Raw genomic sequence first — 16,517 nt, forward strand, 5'->3', positions numbered from 1 at the left:
AGGCCCAAGAAACTGTCAGAGATATGAGACAGAACTTAGGATCCCAGGATCACTCAGACTCTCCTCCCAGGGTCCCGGCAGCCCTTTGCTCTGTTCCTCCCTCTTTAGCCTCCAGCTAGGCAGCCCCCTCTCACCACACCAGCACCTCCCCTGGCACACCATCTACACAGTGTCCCAAGACCCTCTTTTACAGTGAGGCCCTATCTTCACCTCCAACCCAGTCCTCCCCAGAGCCTAGCATCTGTATCCACTGATTCCTCGGATGCCCTGCAAGCACCTGCCTCACACCCAGCTGGCCTCTTCACCTCCCCCACTGCCCGGCTGTTCCAAGAACATGCCAGCCTTCACCTCCCTGTGCCTCTGCCCTCCTGGTTCCCCATCCTGTCCCACCTCCTTGGCAAACTCTCACTTGTCCCTCAACACCCAAATGAAAGATCGCCTCTGAGAACCGTGCCTGAGCCCCTGGAAGAGCCAGCTCATCCTACCCTGACTGCAGCTGCTCTTGCCGCCCCACCACACAGCCCCAGGCTCAGTGTCTCCAAGCGCTCTGTGTGGGCCCTCTAGACAGGAAAGCTCCTGCCAGGTTAGAGCGTGCGGATCAGGAAAAGCCCGATGGAGAAGCAATCCGTGGGCTTGGCTCTGCCAAGGGGAAGAAAGGCACATGCCAGGGTGGGGAAGAGAGGGTACTGTGGATGGAAGGAACAGCTTGGCCACAGGGAACCTTGAGTGCATGTGGGATTGGCACTGATAGGCGGAGGGCTGTGTGCAGGGGCGGGACCCTTGGCCTGGAGTCATGTTGGAGCTTTCAAGGCCTCACAGGTGAGGGTGGTTCTCACCTCCATACCCCAGGCTTGAGGACCCACACCCATAGCTCCTGAATATATTCTGCCCATCTTGGTGTCTGGGAGGCTCCTCTCTGGGCACTAGCAGGGGTGTGGGGTTGTGGAAGTATAGAGGGCATCCATAGGCAAACCCACCTCTCTGACTCTCCCCTGGCCTGAGTCCACAGAGCTGGTGACCTCTAGGCTGGAGCCTGCCCCCACAGTCCCGGAGGGCCCCCCTCTCTCCCCTGAGCTCTGGCACCCAGCTTCTCTGGCCACTGAAGCGGCTTAATGTGCCCAGGTCACGTGGGCCGTGCTAGTGCCTGTGGGGAGGGCCCAAGCCCCTACCCAGTAGCCACCCGACCGGGCCCTGACGTCAGCAGCATTAACGGTTCGCCAGGCCTGTCTAATCTCTGTTCCGTGGCTGGGCCAGGTTAGTTCCGCCAGAGCCAGAGTCGAAGGCTGGGAAGGCCCCCAGGGGCACCTTGAGGTTGAGGTCAGGCAGGGATGGTGGAGGCTGGAGGTGCCCACAGTAAATGCCCCCTGCCTACAATACCACGGTGTGGACACTGTGCCGACTCTGGGCCAGCTCCCTCTGATCCTTGGCCCTGGACTGTGAATCAGGCATTAGGCACCCATTGATCCTGCTCATAAGGGTGCAATTACACAGGTGGGGTAAGCGGGGCTGAGGAGGCTTCAGGCCAGGAGACTCGACCCCCAACCCCCATACTTGCTGGCCATGAACAGGGCAGCTTGAGGCCAGGCAGTGTCCTCAGTCCATGGGATCCAAGAATATTGGTTCAGAATCCCAGTCCCTAGGGTCAGAACCTGGAGCGTGGGGTCCAGCCCCTGCATGGTGTTTGGCCTCCTCTCTGTCCCTTGCCTAGGAAGGCTGGGGAGCTCATTACCTTCCTTCCAAGACAAGGTGGCCATGAGGAAGACCCCATTAACCCACCTCTCCCGCAGCTTCCTCTATCTCAAGCCCGCCACCGCCAGCTTCTCAAAGCCTTCTGTCTTCCGCCTTGCCCCTCCCCACAAATCCCGCCATCACTCTCCCCTGCCCCACCTCACTCCAGTAAATTGGGCAGAGGGTCCTTAGCAGGGATGAGCAGCCCAGCTCAGCCAGGCCCAAAACCACCCAGTGAGGTCCTGAACCACTGGCCTGAGCCTCATCCTCCCCTCAGGACTCTAAGCAACACCATTGTGGCTGCCCATGTGTCCTGGGCTCTCTAACCCATCCAGCATCCCTCCCCTCCACCCCATGCTCAGGCCTGGGCACCCTCACTCTCCCCTTCTAGCCCCGCACAGGCTCACAGTGCCACTTCCACCTGAACATTGAGGATGCTACCCACATGCTGCCTTCTGCCCAGCCCCAAGTATCTGTCTGACTCCTGGACCTCTCCCCCAAGTGGCCACAGGTCCAGAAAACTCAGTCCCCTCAACACTCCTGTGCAGTCCCAGCTTGGTGGGGGCATCACATGCACTTGGTCACTGCACAGATCCAGACCCTTGTCAGTGAGTCCCACTCCTTGCAGATCCTGGCTTCACGGGGTAATGACATAAGTCTCTTCCTCATGGACCCTCCCAGCCCCACTCCTCTCCTCCCCCATGCCCAGCCCCCAGGAAAAATATGTGCCCCTATATACATGTTTTTATGAAAAATTTTAATGATTATTTTTTCCAGAAACAGATTTGGAAAATATCATTGATGATTTTATTTCCATTAAAGCCAAGAAAATAAAAGTATAAATTCTGTTTTAGGTATAAATAAAATATTTAATCTTAAAGTAATATTGTGGGTTTCAATATACCTACTTACAACTTGTTCGATGTTTTTTCAACTACTTTAATGTTCTGTAAAAAAAAATTAACCTTTAAAAATACATAAAAACATATATAGGAGTGGACACTTTTCCTTTTGCTTCAGGGTCCAATATGGCTCTGCAGGGCTCTCTTGGATCTTGTCTTTATTTAAAATTTTGATATTCTGTTCATTATGGATTTTTTGGCAGTAATTTTGATTTTTGAAAGTATTGCATTAATATTTATCTTGATTACTGATTTTTTTGGCATCACCTTAAATCTTAATACCTAAGGTGAGTGCCTCATTTGCCTCACCCTAATCCCAGCCCTGCAATTATGTTCTAGCTTCAAGGGCTTCCTGGACCCATCATCTTCTGGAGGAAGCACAGGCCCTTAGGCTGGCGTTTGGCACCTGCCCAGTCTCCCCACCCCGTCTCCCTTCCCTGCTCCTGTTCCACTGAACTCCTGTGGTCCACCAGCCCATGTTCCTGGGCCTTATACACACTACAGTCCCTGCCAGAATGAGCTTCCACCTCACAACCCCCTCTTGATCCAACATCGTCCTTGTGAACATTTCCCATGGCTCCTTTCCCCCTCTCAACCCCTCTCAAGACCCCAAATTGATCCCATGCCCCCAAGAGTGTCCCCTGCCATGTTAGTTCAGGTGCTTCTCCCTGGAAGGGACCACCTTCCCACTCATGTCCAGCCCAGCACTGGGCACTTAATAAATTTGCATGACTCATGATCATTAACACTCTCCCCCTCCCCCCAAGAAAGGACAGCTGGGGCCTGATGCAAAGATTTATTGCTGAGTCTGTGTATCTAGCTGAAGGGAGTGCAAATTATGCCCTGGCCTTGTTAGACGGATGCTCCTTGCCCTCGACTACAGCACAGGCCCCATCCCACGGGCATCAGCGAGGACTTGGTGCTTGATGAGGAAGTAGGGAGCAGGGGTGTGGGGACACGGATGCCTTTGTCACTGATGGTTCAGGCATGGATCTCAGCTTTTCCCACCAGGGAATGGGCCCTGAATGGGAAGGATGAGAGAAGCTGCTGGCAGGGACAAGAGGGTCACCTGGGTTTGCTTATGACCCTACCTGAGGCAGACCCCTCTGGGCACAATCTGGGCCTCCTTCCTGTCCCAAATCCCCTGCCTGGGGCTGATCGATGGGAGCCGGACTCTGCTCCCAGCCACCCCTTAGGACAGTTCAGCCATTGGCCACAGCTGGTGTCAACAGCACCCTCCCTCAACAGACTGGCCTGGAGTACTGTGGGTGTGTAAGTAAGTAGGACATGAATACAGTGTCCAAGCATGGAGGGGGCAGAGCCTGTGGGGGAAGGGGTTAGGATATGTGAGGAAGGGTCCAGCTTGAGTCTCTTCCTGGCAGCAGGAGCTCCCAGGCTTGCCCCCACTCACTAATTCGTCTATGTATGAGTTTCACAGGCCAGAGCTGGCTTGGACTTTGGACCCCTAAAGCTGCCGGGTGGGGCAGTCACTGGCCACTGGGCAGATGGGTGTCAGACTTGTCACATGGAGGTGGTAAGGCTAGAATGGGCTGATGGTAAGCAGCAGGCCTGCCTGGAGGAGGGTTCCCTTCCTGCCCCCCTGCCCTTCATGAAACTCTGGGAGGGAGGGCTGTTTGCTGAACCCAGACCCACCAGGTGAATCACGGGCCTCCTGGGGCAGGAGAGCAGCAGGAGATTGGTCAGTGGGGTACTGCTGAGTCACCGTGAGCTGTAGCTGCCCCAAGTACTGCTTGCTCCTAGCTGGGGCTGGCTGTGGTGGGTCCTGGAGGCCAGTGCAGCCAGGCCGTGAAGGGCAGTGCTGGGGTGGCTGGGGGCACCGGACTCTGGGAGACCAGGGAATCCTGGGAGCCATGGGGGAGGGTAAGTCCCTCAAGGTTAACAGGGCTTAGGGTTTTGAATCTGTGGCTGGTGAGGCCACAGGCTGGGGCCCAGGAGTCCTGGGGGGCTGGTAGGGGTCATGCGGATTGGGGCTACAAGGCGGCAAGGGCTACGGGGTCTCAGGAATGCATGAGTCCAGGCACCTGTGAAGAGAAAAAGGAACAGAGTCAACATTCCTAAGCGCCCAAAAAGTTGGGTTTAGACTGAGAGACAGGTGGAGGTGGGCTTGGAAGCAGTGACACCTGGGGGTTGGGGCGGGGTCAAAAGAGCTTGAGTGGGTGGGGCTTGTGAGCCAGGGGAGGGGCCTGTGGCCATGGGGTGGAGCCTGAGGAGTCAGGGTGGGGCCTGGAAGCAATAGTGTCTGGAAGTTGGGAGCCAGAGGGCAGGCAGTGGAGTGGATCTGGAGAGCTGGGGAGGGGCCTGCAGTCGAGAGGTGGGATGGGGAGCAGGGGATGGGGCTTGGGGTATTGAGACCAAGAGGCACGACATGGGAGCATCCCGGCCTGCGCGCGAGGAGCCACCTCAGAAGAGGCCGCAGTCTTTGAGGTTCTCCTTGATGATAATGTCGGTGACAGCGTCGAAGACAAACTTGACGTTCTGTGTGTCGGTGGCGCACGTCATGTGGGAATAGATCTCCTTCACGTCGCGTCTCATGTTGAGCTCGAGGAATTGCACCTTGATGTAATTGCCCGCGTCCTCATATGTGTTGGGCCCTGGCGAGGAAGGGGGAGCTCTCACTCCCGGTAGCAAATCCTCCCCGCGGCGGGAGGAGCGCAGGCCGAGATCGTGGGTTTGCGACGCCGCCTGGCGGCGGGCCGAGGTTCTCACCATTGTAGTCCGGAAAGCAAATGCTGAGGTGCGCCTTTTTTATCTTCTCCGAGAAGACGTCCTTCTTGTTGAGGAAGAGCACGATGGACGTGGTGGCGAAGTAGCGGTGGTTGCAGATACTGTTGAATAGGTGCAGGCTCTCGTGCATGCGGTTCTGAGGAGGGCAGAGGCTGTCGGGCACCGGGGACTGCGGCCGCCGCCCCCACCTGGCTGCGGCCAGCGGGCAGACCCCTGCTCTCTGGGCTCCGGGGCCGCCCTGCCCAGACAGCTCCAAGACCGTCTCCCCGTTCGCCCCCCTAAGCAGGGCAGCAGGCTGCCTCATCTCCTCCTTCAGACGGCTCTGGGTCGAATGTCCTCTCTCAGATGCTCCCCGCGCCCGCAGCGCTGTCTCTGCTTTCCGCTCTCCTCCTCCTGGCTCAAACGCTCAGGCCCTGCTGGAGCACTCACCACTTCGTCGTCCTCCACAAGCACCATGTCGTAGGCGCTGAGAGCCGCGATGAAGATGATGCAGGTCACACCCTCGAAGCAGTGGATCCACTTCTTGCGTTCTGAGCGCTGCCCGCCCACATCGAACATCCTGCGGGGCCGTGGGAACCTGAGCCGGCGCATCGAGTCCCCTGGACGTGCCCACAGGCATCTCCTGGTTTCCTAATGCTGGCTGGGAGGTACCCAGATGGGAGTGGCATCCGGAGGGGCCGGGCATTTCTGCGGGCGGGTTGTCCGAGAAGGGGCAGGGTCTCTCGTAGGGATGGGGCCTCTGGGATCAGACAGGGCCTCAGGCAGTGAACTTAAGGGCAGGCCCCCAGAGAGCGAGAGCTAGGGCGCGGGGTCGTACCGGAAGTTGAGGTCCTTGAAGGAGAACTGCGTCTCAATGATACCAGTGGTCTTGACACGCGAGCGCAGCACGTCCTGTTCAGTGGGCACGTAGCCCGGGGTTACCAGGCGCTCTAGGTCCGAGAGGTAGCTGCGGGAGATCCGGGGTGTGGGTAGGGTTGGGTGGAGGGGCGTGGCAGGGCCCCGCCCGCCCCGCGCCCCGCCTGTGCTCTCACTAGCCAGCAGAGTCGTTGAGCTGGTATTCTGAGGCGCGATCGAAACAGGCCTGGATACCCGAGTCCTTCCACAGCCGCTGGATGATGTCTGACATCTCCTTAGGCATCGTGCCCTCCTCGATGGTGTCCGCCATGTGCATCAGCTTCCTGGCATCGTCCTGGGGGGGGGGGCAGGGGAGTGGTTGGTGGTGACCATGGACTTGGGCCCAGCCTCGCACCTCGAGTCTCCAGAAGCCCTGTTCAGCTAGTCTCTTGGCACACCTGGCGCGCAGAGTCTCCATACTGGATATTGAGCGTGGTCATGGCGCGCACGATGGCCAAGATGGACTGTAGCGTGTTGCCATATATGATGGCAATGAACTCGAGGCACTCTTCCAGCGAGTACCCATCCTGGTGGATGATCCTGCAGCCGTGGGGAGCCGGGTCAGCGCCTCTTGGGTAGGTGGGGAAGGACAGACCTCGTGCGTGTGCCCACCCCCAGGGGCCTCGGGTAGGGCAGGGGCACTCACTTCATCTGCTTGACAATGGTACTCTTCCCGGACTCACCGGCACCTGGAATGGAAACCCTACCTCAGAGACGCGCTGACCGCACTGCCGCCTCTATCACACCTGTTTTGCCCCCAACCCCCAAAGTCAGGTCATGATGCCCTGGCGGCAAAACGTAAACGTCCGGAGTGACAGAAGGGGGCTGACCAGGGGAATCGAAAACCTCGACTGTGCTGAGGAGCCTTCAAGACCCTGGTATTTTCAGTTTTATTATTCTGAGGACAAAAATAAAGAAACCTGGAGCTCCGCCTTGTGGAATATTCTGGTACTGCATGCATGGGATTATTTGAGCCAGGTCAACCCCTGCTTTTAACCTGTGGTGGGAGGAAGTGTATCCAAGAGGCTCAGAGGGAATTAGCACCTTTTGCTGGGGGAGAGGACAGAGCTAACAGCCCCTCTGAGCCTGTTCTCATGCGGGTGTTGGGCACAGTTAATGGGATTTCTGGCTTAGCCTCTCTCTCTTCCCTGGGGTACTCTGGCTTGGTCCTTCTGCCCACATCCAGCTGTCTGGCTGGACCCTGGAGAGCCTGGGTAGAGCCTGCACTGCCCTCTCAAAGCAGCTCCTTCTTCCCTTGCGGGGAGGAAGTGGCCTTGGGGTACCAGATCAGCCCCATCTCCCTTCACTACCCATGGGACCAAGGACATGGCTTTACCTATTCCTGGCTGGGCCTTAGTACCCCCTACCCTCTTTAACTGTTCTGCAGGTCTGTCAACAATAAAGCTCTGGAAACTGAGGGTCATTGTCTGTGGATCTGGGTGGTCCTAGAGGCTGCCCACTCTCAGGAGGACTGTGACCTTCTCCTTCCCAAGGGAGCAGCCTTGTTGTGGGGCTCCCAAGGAGGCCCCTGGTTTCCGAGCCCTGCCCAGCAGGCCCATCAAGCCAAAGGCTGGTGTTTGAGGGAGCACAGCCAGGGCAAAACTAGGCCTCGTACACACATCTCTACAAAAGTGAGATTGGTACACCCTTCTTGGGAGGGGAGGTTGCCTGAGGCTGGGCCCTCTGAAGAGGGGTTCTGTGGGATACCCAGCCTTAGGGAGCCAAGGCATCACTCGTCAAGGCTTGGCCAGGGCTCCCACTCTGTTTCCTGCCAGGTTTCAGGCTCATTCTGTTTCCCAAGTCACACCTACTTCACAGAAGGGCTACCTGCCTGCCCCTGGGCCTCTGACTAGTAGCAGTGGCCTCGCCGCAGCCCACACCCTTACCCAGAAGCAGCAGTTTCACGGTTCGAGCATCCTTCTCGGCATCTTCTTTCAGCTTCTTTTCCAGCTCCCTTGAGTGCTTCTCCTCAGCGCTGGCCCCAGCCCCCATGGTCCCGGCAGGAGGTGAAGGAACAGGGTGGTCAGTTGGCTCTTCTGGATGCAGGGGATCCCCAGAGCCAGGCTCAGGCCAGCCTCTGGCCTCCCCAGACACCCTTCTGACCTCAGAACTGGCAATCAACTGGCTGTCCACAGACCTGTGAAGGCCCTGTTGGGGCTGCTTAGTAGGATTTGGGGGGTTGTTGGTACCCAAGAGCCAATCAGAGACAAGGACAGGTGAATCCAGCTCAGCCCCCAGCCGCCCTAATCAGGCTGGCATGGCCCCAATCCCTCAACTGCTGACTCTGCACCCCCTGTACGCTGCTCCCCAAACCCTCTGAGAGAGACCCTGGAGGTAGTCCAGCCCTGCTCCAGAGCAGGGAGACATGTTCCATAGGATCCAGGCTCAGAAAGGGGAGGAGAGGGCCTCAAGTTCCAGGGTGGGGGCATTGGGGGGTAGGCCTGGCAGCAGAGAGCAGAGGGAGACGCATGCAAGGAGCACCTGACCCCTGCCCAGCACTGGGCTTAGCATTGCTCCTTACCTAGCTCACACCAGCCCTGGCGGATGGGTACCCACATCATTTTACTGATGAGGAAGTGGAGGCTCAGAGGGTCGCACAGCAGGACGTAGCTGAGAAGGGCTCGTGACTCTGAACCAGGGCTCCATGCTCAGCAGGGAGTCAAGAGGGAAAGGTGGACATTGCATTTGCCCTGTACCAAGGTCTGGATCTGACCTGGTCAAGGCCTCTACATGCCTCCATGATTCCAATGGACTTGGGTGGGTGTGCAGGTCTGCTACGTGTACTGGGTGTGTGCATGTATACTTTACTGGCACCAAGCAAGGCAATGACATGACACGTTTGTCTATGTATACTTGTGTGTTTATGTATGCATTTTTATGCCTTTGTGAATGCATGTGTGTGTCTGTTTGCCTGTGTACCGTGTGCATGTGCATGGACGTGCTTTTGTGCATTTCTCTTCATGTGCAGATGTGTTTGTATGTGTACTTTATTGTGCTAAACTGGGTTCGTGTGTGCGTGTGTGCGCATGAATGTATAAGTGCATGTATATGTGCATGTGTGTGCACTTGCCTGTGTACATGTACATTTATGCATGTGTCTGCCTGTATGTGTGCACACTTGCACATACCTGTGTCTACGTGTACCCATGGTGCAACACTCTGACCTGCGGAGGTGGCCAGGCTCTTCCAGGGAATGTTTTGCAGGCCTGTTATCAGATGGGAAAACTGAGTCCTGAAGCAGGTCTGGTGTTCCCAGGGGAGGAGCAGATGAGCCTCACTCTTCTTCTGTCCCCTGTCGGTAATCTGGGACCTGCCTAGGGGTATCTCCAGGGCACGCCTGCCTCAGTTTAGGGGTCAGAGGTCTCTGTGGGGGTTTAGATGGGACAGGATATGCTGCTGAGCGGAAGTGGTTCAACGGAGCATGTAATGTTGAGTTCCAGCCTCTGGAGATTTACCACCTCCCATCAGAAGACCCAAATCCTGGGCTCTCAAGGCCCCCTCCTGGCTGAACTTCCCGGAAACCTGGCTGTCTTAGGACTCAACTCTTGCGGACCCGGGGTGCCAGAGCCCCAGATACTGAGCATTGAAGACTGTCCCTAGTGTTGGGAAAGCTGGACAGGTGCATGTAAATCAATGAAGTTAGAACACACCCTTACACTATACACAAAAATAAACTCAAAATGGCTTAAAGACTTAAACATAACACCATAAAACTCCTAGAAGAGAACATAGGCAAAACATTCTGACATAAATTGTACCAATATCTTCTCAGGTCAGTCTCCCAAAGGAATAGAAATAAAAGGAAAAATGAACAAAGGTGACCTAATCAAACTTAAAAGCTTTTGCAGAGCAGAAGAAGAACTACAATTCTGCAGCCTGTGGAAGGAAAACCACATTCACAGAAAGATAGACAAAATGAAAAGGCAGAGGACTTTGTACCAGATGAAGGAACAAGATAAAACCCCAGAAAAACAACTAAATGAAGTGGAGATAGGCAACCTTCCAGAAAAAGAATTCAGAATAATGATAGTGAAGATGATCCAGGACCTCGAAAAAAGAATGGAGGCAAAGATCGAGAAGATGCAAGAAATGTTTAACAAAGACCTAGAAGAATTAAAGAACAAACACCTAGAAGAATTAAAGAACAAACAAACAGAGATGAACAATACAATAACTGAAATGAAAAATACACTGGAAGGAATCAATAGCAGAATAACTGAGGCAGAAGAACGGATAAGTGACCTGGAAGACAGAATGGTGGAATTCACTGCTGTGGAACAGAATAAAGAAAAAAGAATGAAAAGAAACAAAGACAGCCTAAGAGACCTCTGGGACAACATTAAATGCAACAACATTCGCATTACAGGGGTCCCAGAAGGAGAAGAGAGAGAGAAAGGACCCAAGAAAATATTTGAAGAGATTATAATCGAAAACTTCCCTAACATGGGAAAGGAAAGAGCCACCCAAGTCCAGGAAGTGCAGAGAGTCCCAGGCAGGATAAACCCAAGGAGAAACACGGTGAAACACATAGTAATCAAACTGATAAAAATTAAAGACAAAGAAAAATTATTGAAAGCAGCAAGGGAAAAACAACAAATAACATACAAGGGAACTCCCATAAGGTTAACAGCTGATTTCTCAGCAGAAACTACAAGCCGGGAGGGAGTGGCACAATATATTTAAAGTGATGAAAGGGAAGAAACTACAACCAAGATTATTCTACTTGGCAAGGATCTCATTCAGATTCGACAGAGAAATCAAAAGATTTATAGACAAAAAAAAAAGATTTACAGACAAGCAAAAGCTAAGAGAATTCAGCACCACCAAACCAGTTCTACAACAAATGCTAAAGGAACTTCTCTAAGTGGGAAACACAAGAGAAGAAAAGGACCTACAAAAACAAACCCATAACAAGTAAGAAAATGGTAATAGGAACATACATATCAATAATTACCTTAAACGTGAATGGATTAAATGCTCCAACCAAGAGACATAGGCTCACTGAATGGACACAAAAACAAGACCCATATATATGCTGTCTACAAGAGACCCACTTCACACCTAGGGACACACACAGACTGAAAGTGAGGGGATGGAAAAAGATATTCCATGCAAATGGAAATCAAAAGAAAGCTGGAGTAGCAATACTCGTATCAGACAAAAGAGACTTTAAAATAAAGAATGTTACAAGAGACAAGGAAGGACACTACATAATGATCAAGGGATCAATCCAAGAAAATATAACAATTATAAATATATATGCACCCAACATAGGAGCACCTCAATACATAAGGCAACTGCTAACAGCTATAAAAGAGGAAATCGACAGTAACACAATAATAGTGGGGGGCTTTAACACCTCACTTACACCAATGGACAGATCATCCAGACAAAAAATTAATAAGGAACCACAAGCTTTAAATGACACAATAGACCAGATAGATTTAATTGATATTCATAGAACATTCCATCCCAAAACAGCAGATTACACTTTCTTCTCAAGTGCACACAGAACATTCTCCAGGATAGACCATATCTTGGGCCACAAATCAAGCCTCAGTAAATTTAAGAAAACTGAAATCATATCAAGCATCTTTTCCAGCCACAATGCTATGAGATTAGAAATCAACTACAGGGAAAAAAAAACATAAAAAACACAAACACATGGAGGCTAAACAATAGGTTACTAAATAACCAAGAGATCACTGAAGAAATCAAAGAGGAAATCAAAAGATACCTAAGACAAATGACAATGAAAACATGACGATCCAAAACCTATGGGATGCAGAAAAAGCAGTTCTAAGGGGAAGTTTATAGCAATACAAGCCTACCTCAAGAAACAAGAAAAATCTCAAATAAACAATCTAACCTTACACCTAAAGGAACTAGAGAAAGAAGAACAAACAAAACCCAAAGTTAGTAGAAGGAAAGAAATCATAAAGATCAGAGCAGAAATAAATGAAATAGAAACAAAGAGGGACTTCCCTGGTGGCGCAGTGGTTAAGAATCCGCCTGCCAACGCAGGGGACATGGGTTCGAGCCCTGGACTGGGATGATCTCACATGCTGCGGAGCAACTGGGCCCATGCGCCACAGCTGCTGAGCCTGTGCTCTGGAGCCCCTGAGCCACAAATGCTGAGCCCGCATGCCGCAAGTGCTGAAGCCCACACGCCTGGAGCCCGTGTTCTGCAACAAAGAGAGGCCACCGCAATGAGAAGCCCACACACCACAACAAAAAAAGAGTGGACACTGCTCACCACAGCTAGAGAAAGCCCACGCACAGCAACAAAGACCCAACGTAGCCAAAAGTAAATAATTTTTTTAAAAAAAGAAAACGATAGCAAAGATCAATAAAACTAAAAGCTGGTTCTTTGAGAAGATAAACAAAATTGATAAACCTTTAGCCAGACTCATCAAGAAAAAGAGGGAGAGGACTCAAATCAATAAAATTAGGAATGAAAAAGGAGAAGTTACAACAGACACCGCAGAAATACAAAGCATCCTAAGAGACTACTACAAGCAACTCTATGCCAATAAAATGAACAACCTGGAAGAAATGGACGAATTCTTAGAAAGGTATAACCTTCCAAGACTGAACCAGGAAGAAATAGAAAATATGAACAGACCAGTCACAAGTAATGAAATTGAAACTGTGATTAAAAATCTTCCAGCAAACAAAAGTCCAGGACCAGATGGCTTCACAGGTGAATCCTATGAAACATTTAGAGAAGAGCTAACACCCATCCTTCTCAAACTCTTCCAAAAAATTGCAGAGGAAGGAACACTCCCAAACTCATTCTATGAGGCCACCATCACCCTGATACCAAAACCAGACAAAGGTACTACCAGACAAAGATACTACAAAAAAACAAAATTACAGACCAATATCACTGATGAATATAGATGCAAAACTCCTCAACAAAATACTACCAAACAGAATCCAGCCACACATTAAAAGGATCATACACCATGATCAAGTGGAATTTATCCCAGGGATGCAAGGACTCTTCAATATACACAAATCAATCAATGTGATACACCATATTAACAAACTGAAGGAGAAAAACCATATGATCATCTCAATAGATGCAGAAAAACCTTTTGACAAAATTCAACACCAATTTATGATAAAAACTCTCCAGAAAGTGGGCATAGAGGGAACCTACCTCAACATAATAAAGGCCATATACGACAAACCCACAGCAAACATCATTCTCAATGGTGAAAAACTGAAAGCATTTCCTCTAAGATCAGGAACAAGACAAGGATATCGACTCTCACCACTATTATTCAACATAGCTTTGGAAGTCCTAGCCATGGCAATCAGAGAAGAAAAAGAAACAAAAGGAATACAAATTGGAAAAGAAGAAGTAAAACTGTCACTGTTTGCAGGTGACATGATACTATACATAGAGAATCCTAAAGATGTCACCAGAAAACTACTAGAGCTAATCAATGAATTTGGTAAAGTTGCAGGATACAAAATTAATGCATTCCTATACACTATACTCTTGCATTCCTATACACTAATGATGAAAATCTGAAAGAAATTAAGGAAACAATCATATTCACCATTGCAACAAAAAGGATAAAATACCTAGGAATAAACCTACCTAAGGAGGTAAAAGACCTGTACTCAGAAAACTATAAGACACTGATGAAAGAAATCAAAGATGACACAAACAGATGGGGAGATATACCATGTTCTTGGATTGGAAGAATCAATATTGTGAAAATGACTATACTACCCAAAGCAATCTACAGATTCAATGCAATCCCTATCAAATTACCAGTGGCATTCTTTACAGAACTAGAACAAAAAAATCTTAAAATTTGTATGGAGACACAAAAGACCCCGAATAGCCAAAGCAGTCTTGAGGGAAAAAAACAGAGCTGGAGGAATCAGACTCCCTGACTTCAGACTATACTACAAAGCTACAGTAATCAAGACAATATGGTACTGGCACAAAAACAGAAGTATAGATCAATGGAACAGGATAGAAAGCCCAGAAATAAACCCACGCACCTATGGTCAACTAATCTATGACAAAGGAGGCAAGGATATACAATGGAGAAAAGACAGTCCCTTCAATAAGCGGTGCTGGGAAAACTGGACAGCTACATGTAAAAGAATGAAATTAGAACACTCCCTAACACCCTACACAAAAATAAACTCAAAATGGATTAGAGACCTAAATGTAAGACCAGACACTATAAAACTCTTAGAGGAAAACATAGGAAGAACTCTCTTTGACATAAATCACAGCAAGATCTTTTTTTGATCCACCTCCTAGAGTAATGGAAATACAAACAAAAATAAACAAATGGGACCTAATGAAACCTAAAAGCTCTTGCACAGCAAAGGAAACTACAAACAAGATGAAAAGACAACCCTCAGAATGGGAGAACATATTTGCAAATGAATCACGGACAAAGGATTAATCTTCAAAATATATAAACAGCTCATGCAGCTCAATATTAAAAAAACAAACAAACCAATCAAAAAATGGGCACAAGACCTAAATAGACATTTCTCCAAAGAAGACATACAGATGGCCAAGAAGCACATGAAAAGCTGCTCAACATCACTAATTATTAGGGAAATGCAAATCAAAACTACAACGAGGTATCACTTCACACCAGTCAGAATGGGTATCATCAGAAAATCTACAAACAACAAATGCTGGAGAGGGTGTGGAGAAAAGGGAACCATCTTGCACTGTTGGTGGGGATGTAAATTGATACAGCCACTATGGAGAACAGTATGGAGGTTACTTAAAAAACTAAAAATAAAACTACCATATGATCCAGCAATCCGACTACTGGACATATACCCAGAGAAAACCATAATTCAGAAAGACACATGCACCCCAATGTTCATTGCAGCACTATTTACAATAGCCAGGTCATGGAAGCAACCTAAATGCCCATCGACAGATGAATGGATAAAGAAGATGTGGTACATATATACAATGGAATATTACTCAGCCATAAAAATGAACGAAATTGGGTCATTTGTAGAGACATGGATGGATCTAGAGACTGTCATACAGAGTGAAGTAAGTCAGAAAGAGAAAAATATCGTATATTAACGCATATATGTGGAACCTAGAAAAATGGTACAGATGAACTGGTATGCAGGGCAGAAATAGAGACAAGATGTAGAGAACAAACATATGGACACCAAGGGGGAAAGTGGCGGGGGGTGGTGGGATGAATTGGGAGATTGGGATTGATATGTATACACTAATATGTATAAAATAGATAACTAATAAGAATGTGCTGTATAAAAAAATAAATAAAATTAAAAAATAAAAGCTTTTGCACAACAAAGGAAACCATAAACAAAACAAAAAGACAACCTACAGAATGGGAGAAGATATTTGCAAACGATGAGACCAGCAAGGGCTTAACTTCCAAAATATACAAACAGCTCATGCAGTTCAACAACAACAACAAAAAACCAGTAATCCAGTTGAAAAATGGGCAGAGGAACTAAATAGACATTTCTTCAGCTAAGACATACCGATGGCCAACAGGCACATGAAAAGACGCTTAACATTGCTAATTATTAGAGAAATGAAAATCAAAACTGCAATGAGGTGCCACCTCACATTGGTCGAATGGCCATCATTAATAAGTCCTCAAATAACAAATGCTGGAGAGGGTGTGGAGAAAAGGGAACCCTCCTACACTGTTGGGGGGAATGCAAGTTGGTGCAGCCACTATGGAAAACAGTATGGAGGTTCCTCAAAAAACTGAAAATAGAGTTGCCATATGATCCAGCAATCCCATTCCTGGGCATATATCCGTACAAAACTATAATTCAAAAAGATACATGCACCCCTATGTTCATAGCAGCACTATTCACAATAGCCAAGACATGGAAATAACCTAAATGTCCATCAACAGATGAATGGATAAAGATGGGGAACATATATACACTGGAATACTACTCAGCCATAAAAAGGAACAAAATGATGCCATTTGCAGCAACATGGATGGAACTAGAGATTATAATACTAAGTCAGAAAGAGACATATTCCACTTATATGTGGAATCTAAAATATGACACAAATGAACTTCCATGAAACAGAAACAGACTCACAGATACAGAACAGACTTGTGGTTGCCAAGGGGGAGTGGAGCAGCAAAGTGATGGAGTGAGAGGTCGGGGTTAGCAGATGCAAACTATTATATACAGAATGGATAAACAACAAGGTCCTACTGTATAGCACAGGGAAATATA

At 49.3% G+C, this 16,517-nt stretch overlaps 1 protein-coding gene across 1 annotated transcript; it reads right to left on the minus strand.

Annotated features, from left to right (window-relative positions):
* Positions 1 to 3,411: 3,411 nt before the first annotated feature.
* On the minus strand, positions 3,412 to 8,392 carry GNAT1 (G protein subunit alpha transducin 1). Its single transcript, XM_032648740.1, has 9 exons — positions 8,156 to 8,392; positions 6,916 to 6,958; positions 6,668 to 6,809; positions 6,407 to 6,564; positions 6,193 to 6,321; positions 5,805 to 5,934; positions 5,358 to 5,511; positions 5,051 to 5,242; positions 3,412 to 4,672 (listed from the first exon to the last, which is right to left on the minus strand). Exons 1-8 carry the CDS (start codon positions 8,259 to 8,261, stop codon positions 5,052 to 5,054), a joined length of 1,053 nt encoding a protein of 350 aa, XP_032504631.1. The 5' UTR covers positions 8,262 to 8,392; the 3' UTR covers positions 3,412 to 4,672; position 5,051.
* Positions 8,393 to 16,517: the final 8,125 nt, after the last annotated feature.

Source organism: Phocoena sinus, chromosome 11, assembly GCF_008692025.1.
Source record: "Phocoena sinus isolate mPhoSin1 chromosome 11, mPhoSin1.pri, whole genome shotgun sequence".
Taxonomy (NCBI): domain Eukaryota; kingdom Metazoa; phylum Chordata; class Mammalia; order Artiodactyla; family Phocoenidae; genus Phocoena; species Phocoena sinus.

What these genes read in the sequence shown, in the direction of transcription:
- GNAT1 (XM_032648740.1), bottom strand. Translation starts at nt 8,261, where the DNA reads ATGGGGGCTGGGGCCAGCGCTGAGGAGAAGCACTCAAGGGAGCTGGAA. An exon ending in ACCATTGTCAAGCAGATGAA is followed by an intron (nt 6,810 to 6,915) that starts GTGAGTGCCCCT and finishes CCACGGCTGCAG; the next exon opens with GATCATCCACCAGGATGGGT. An exon ending in TTCAAGGACCTCAACTTCCG is followed by an intron (nt 5,935 to 6,192) that starts GTACGACCCCGC and finishes ACGGCCCCGCAG; the next exon opens with GATGTTCGATGTGGGCGGGC.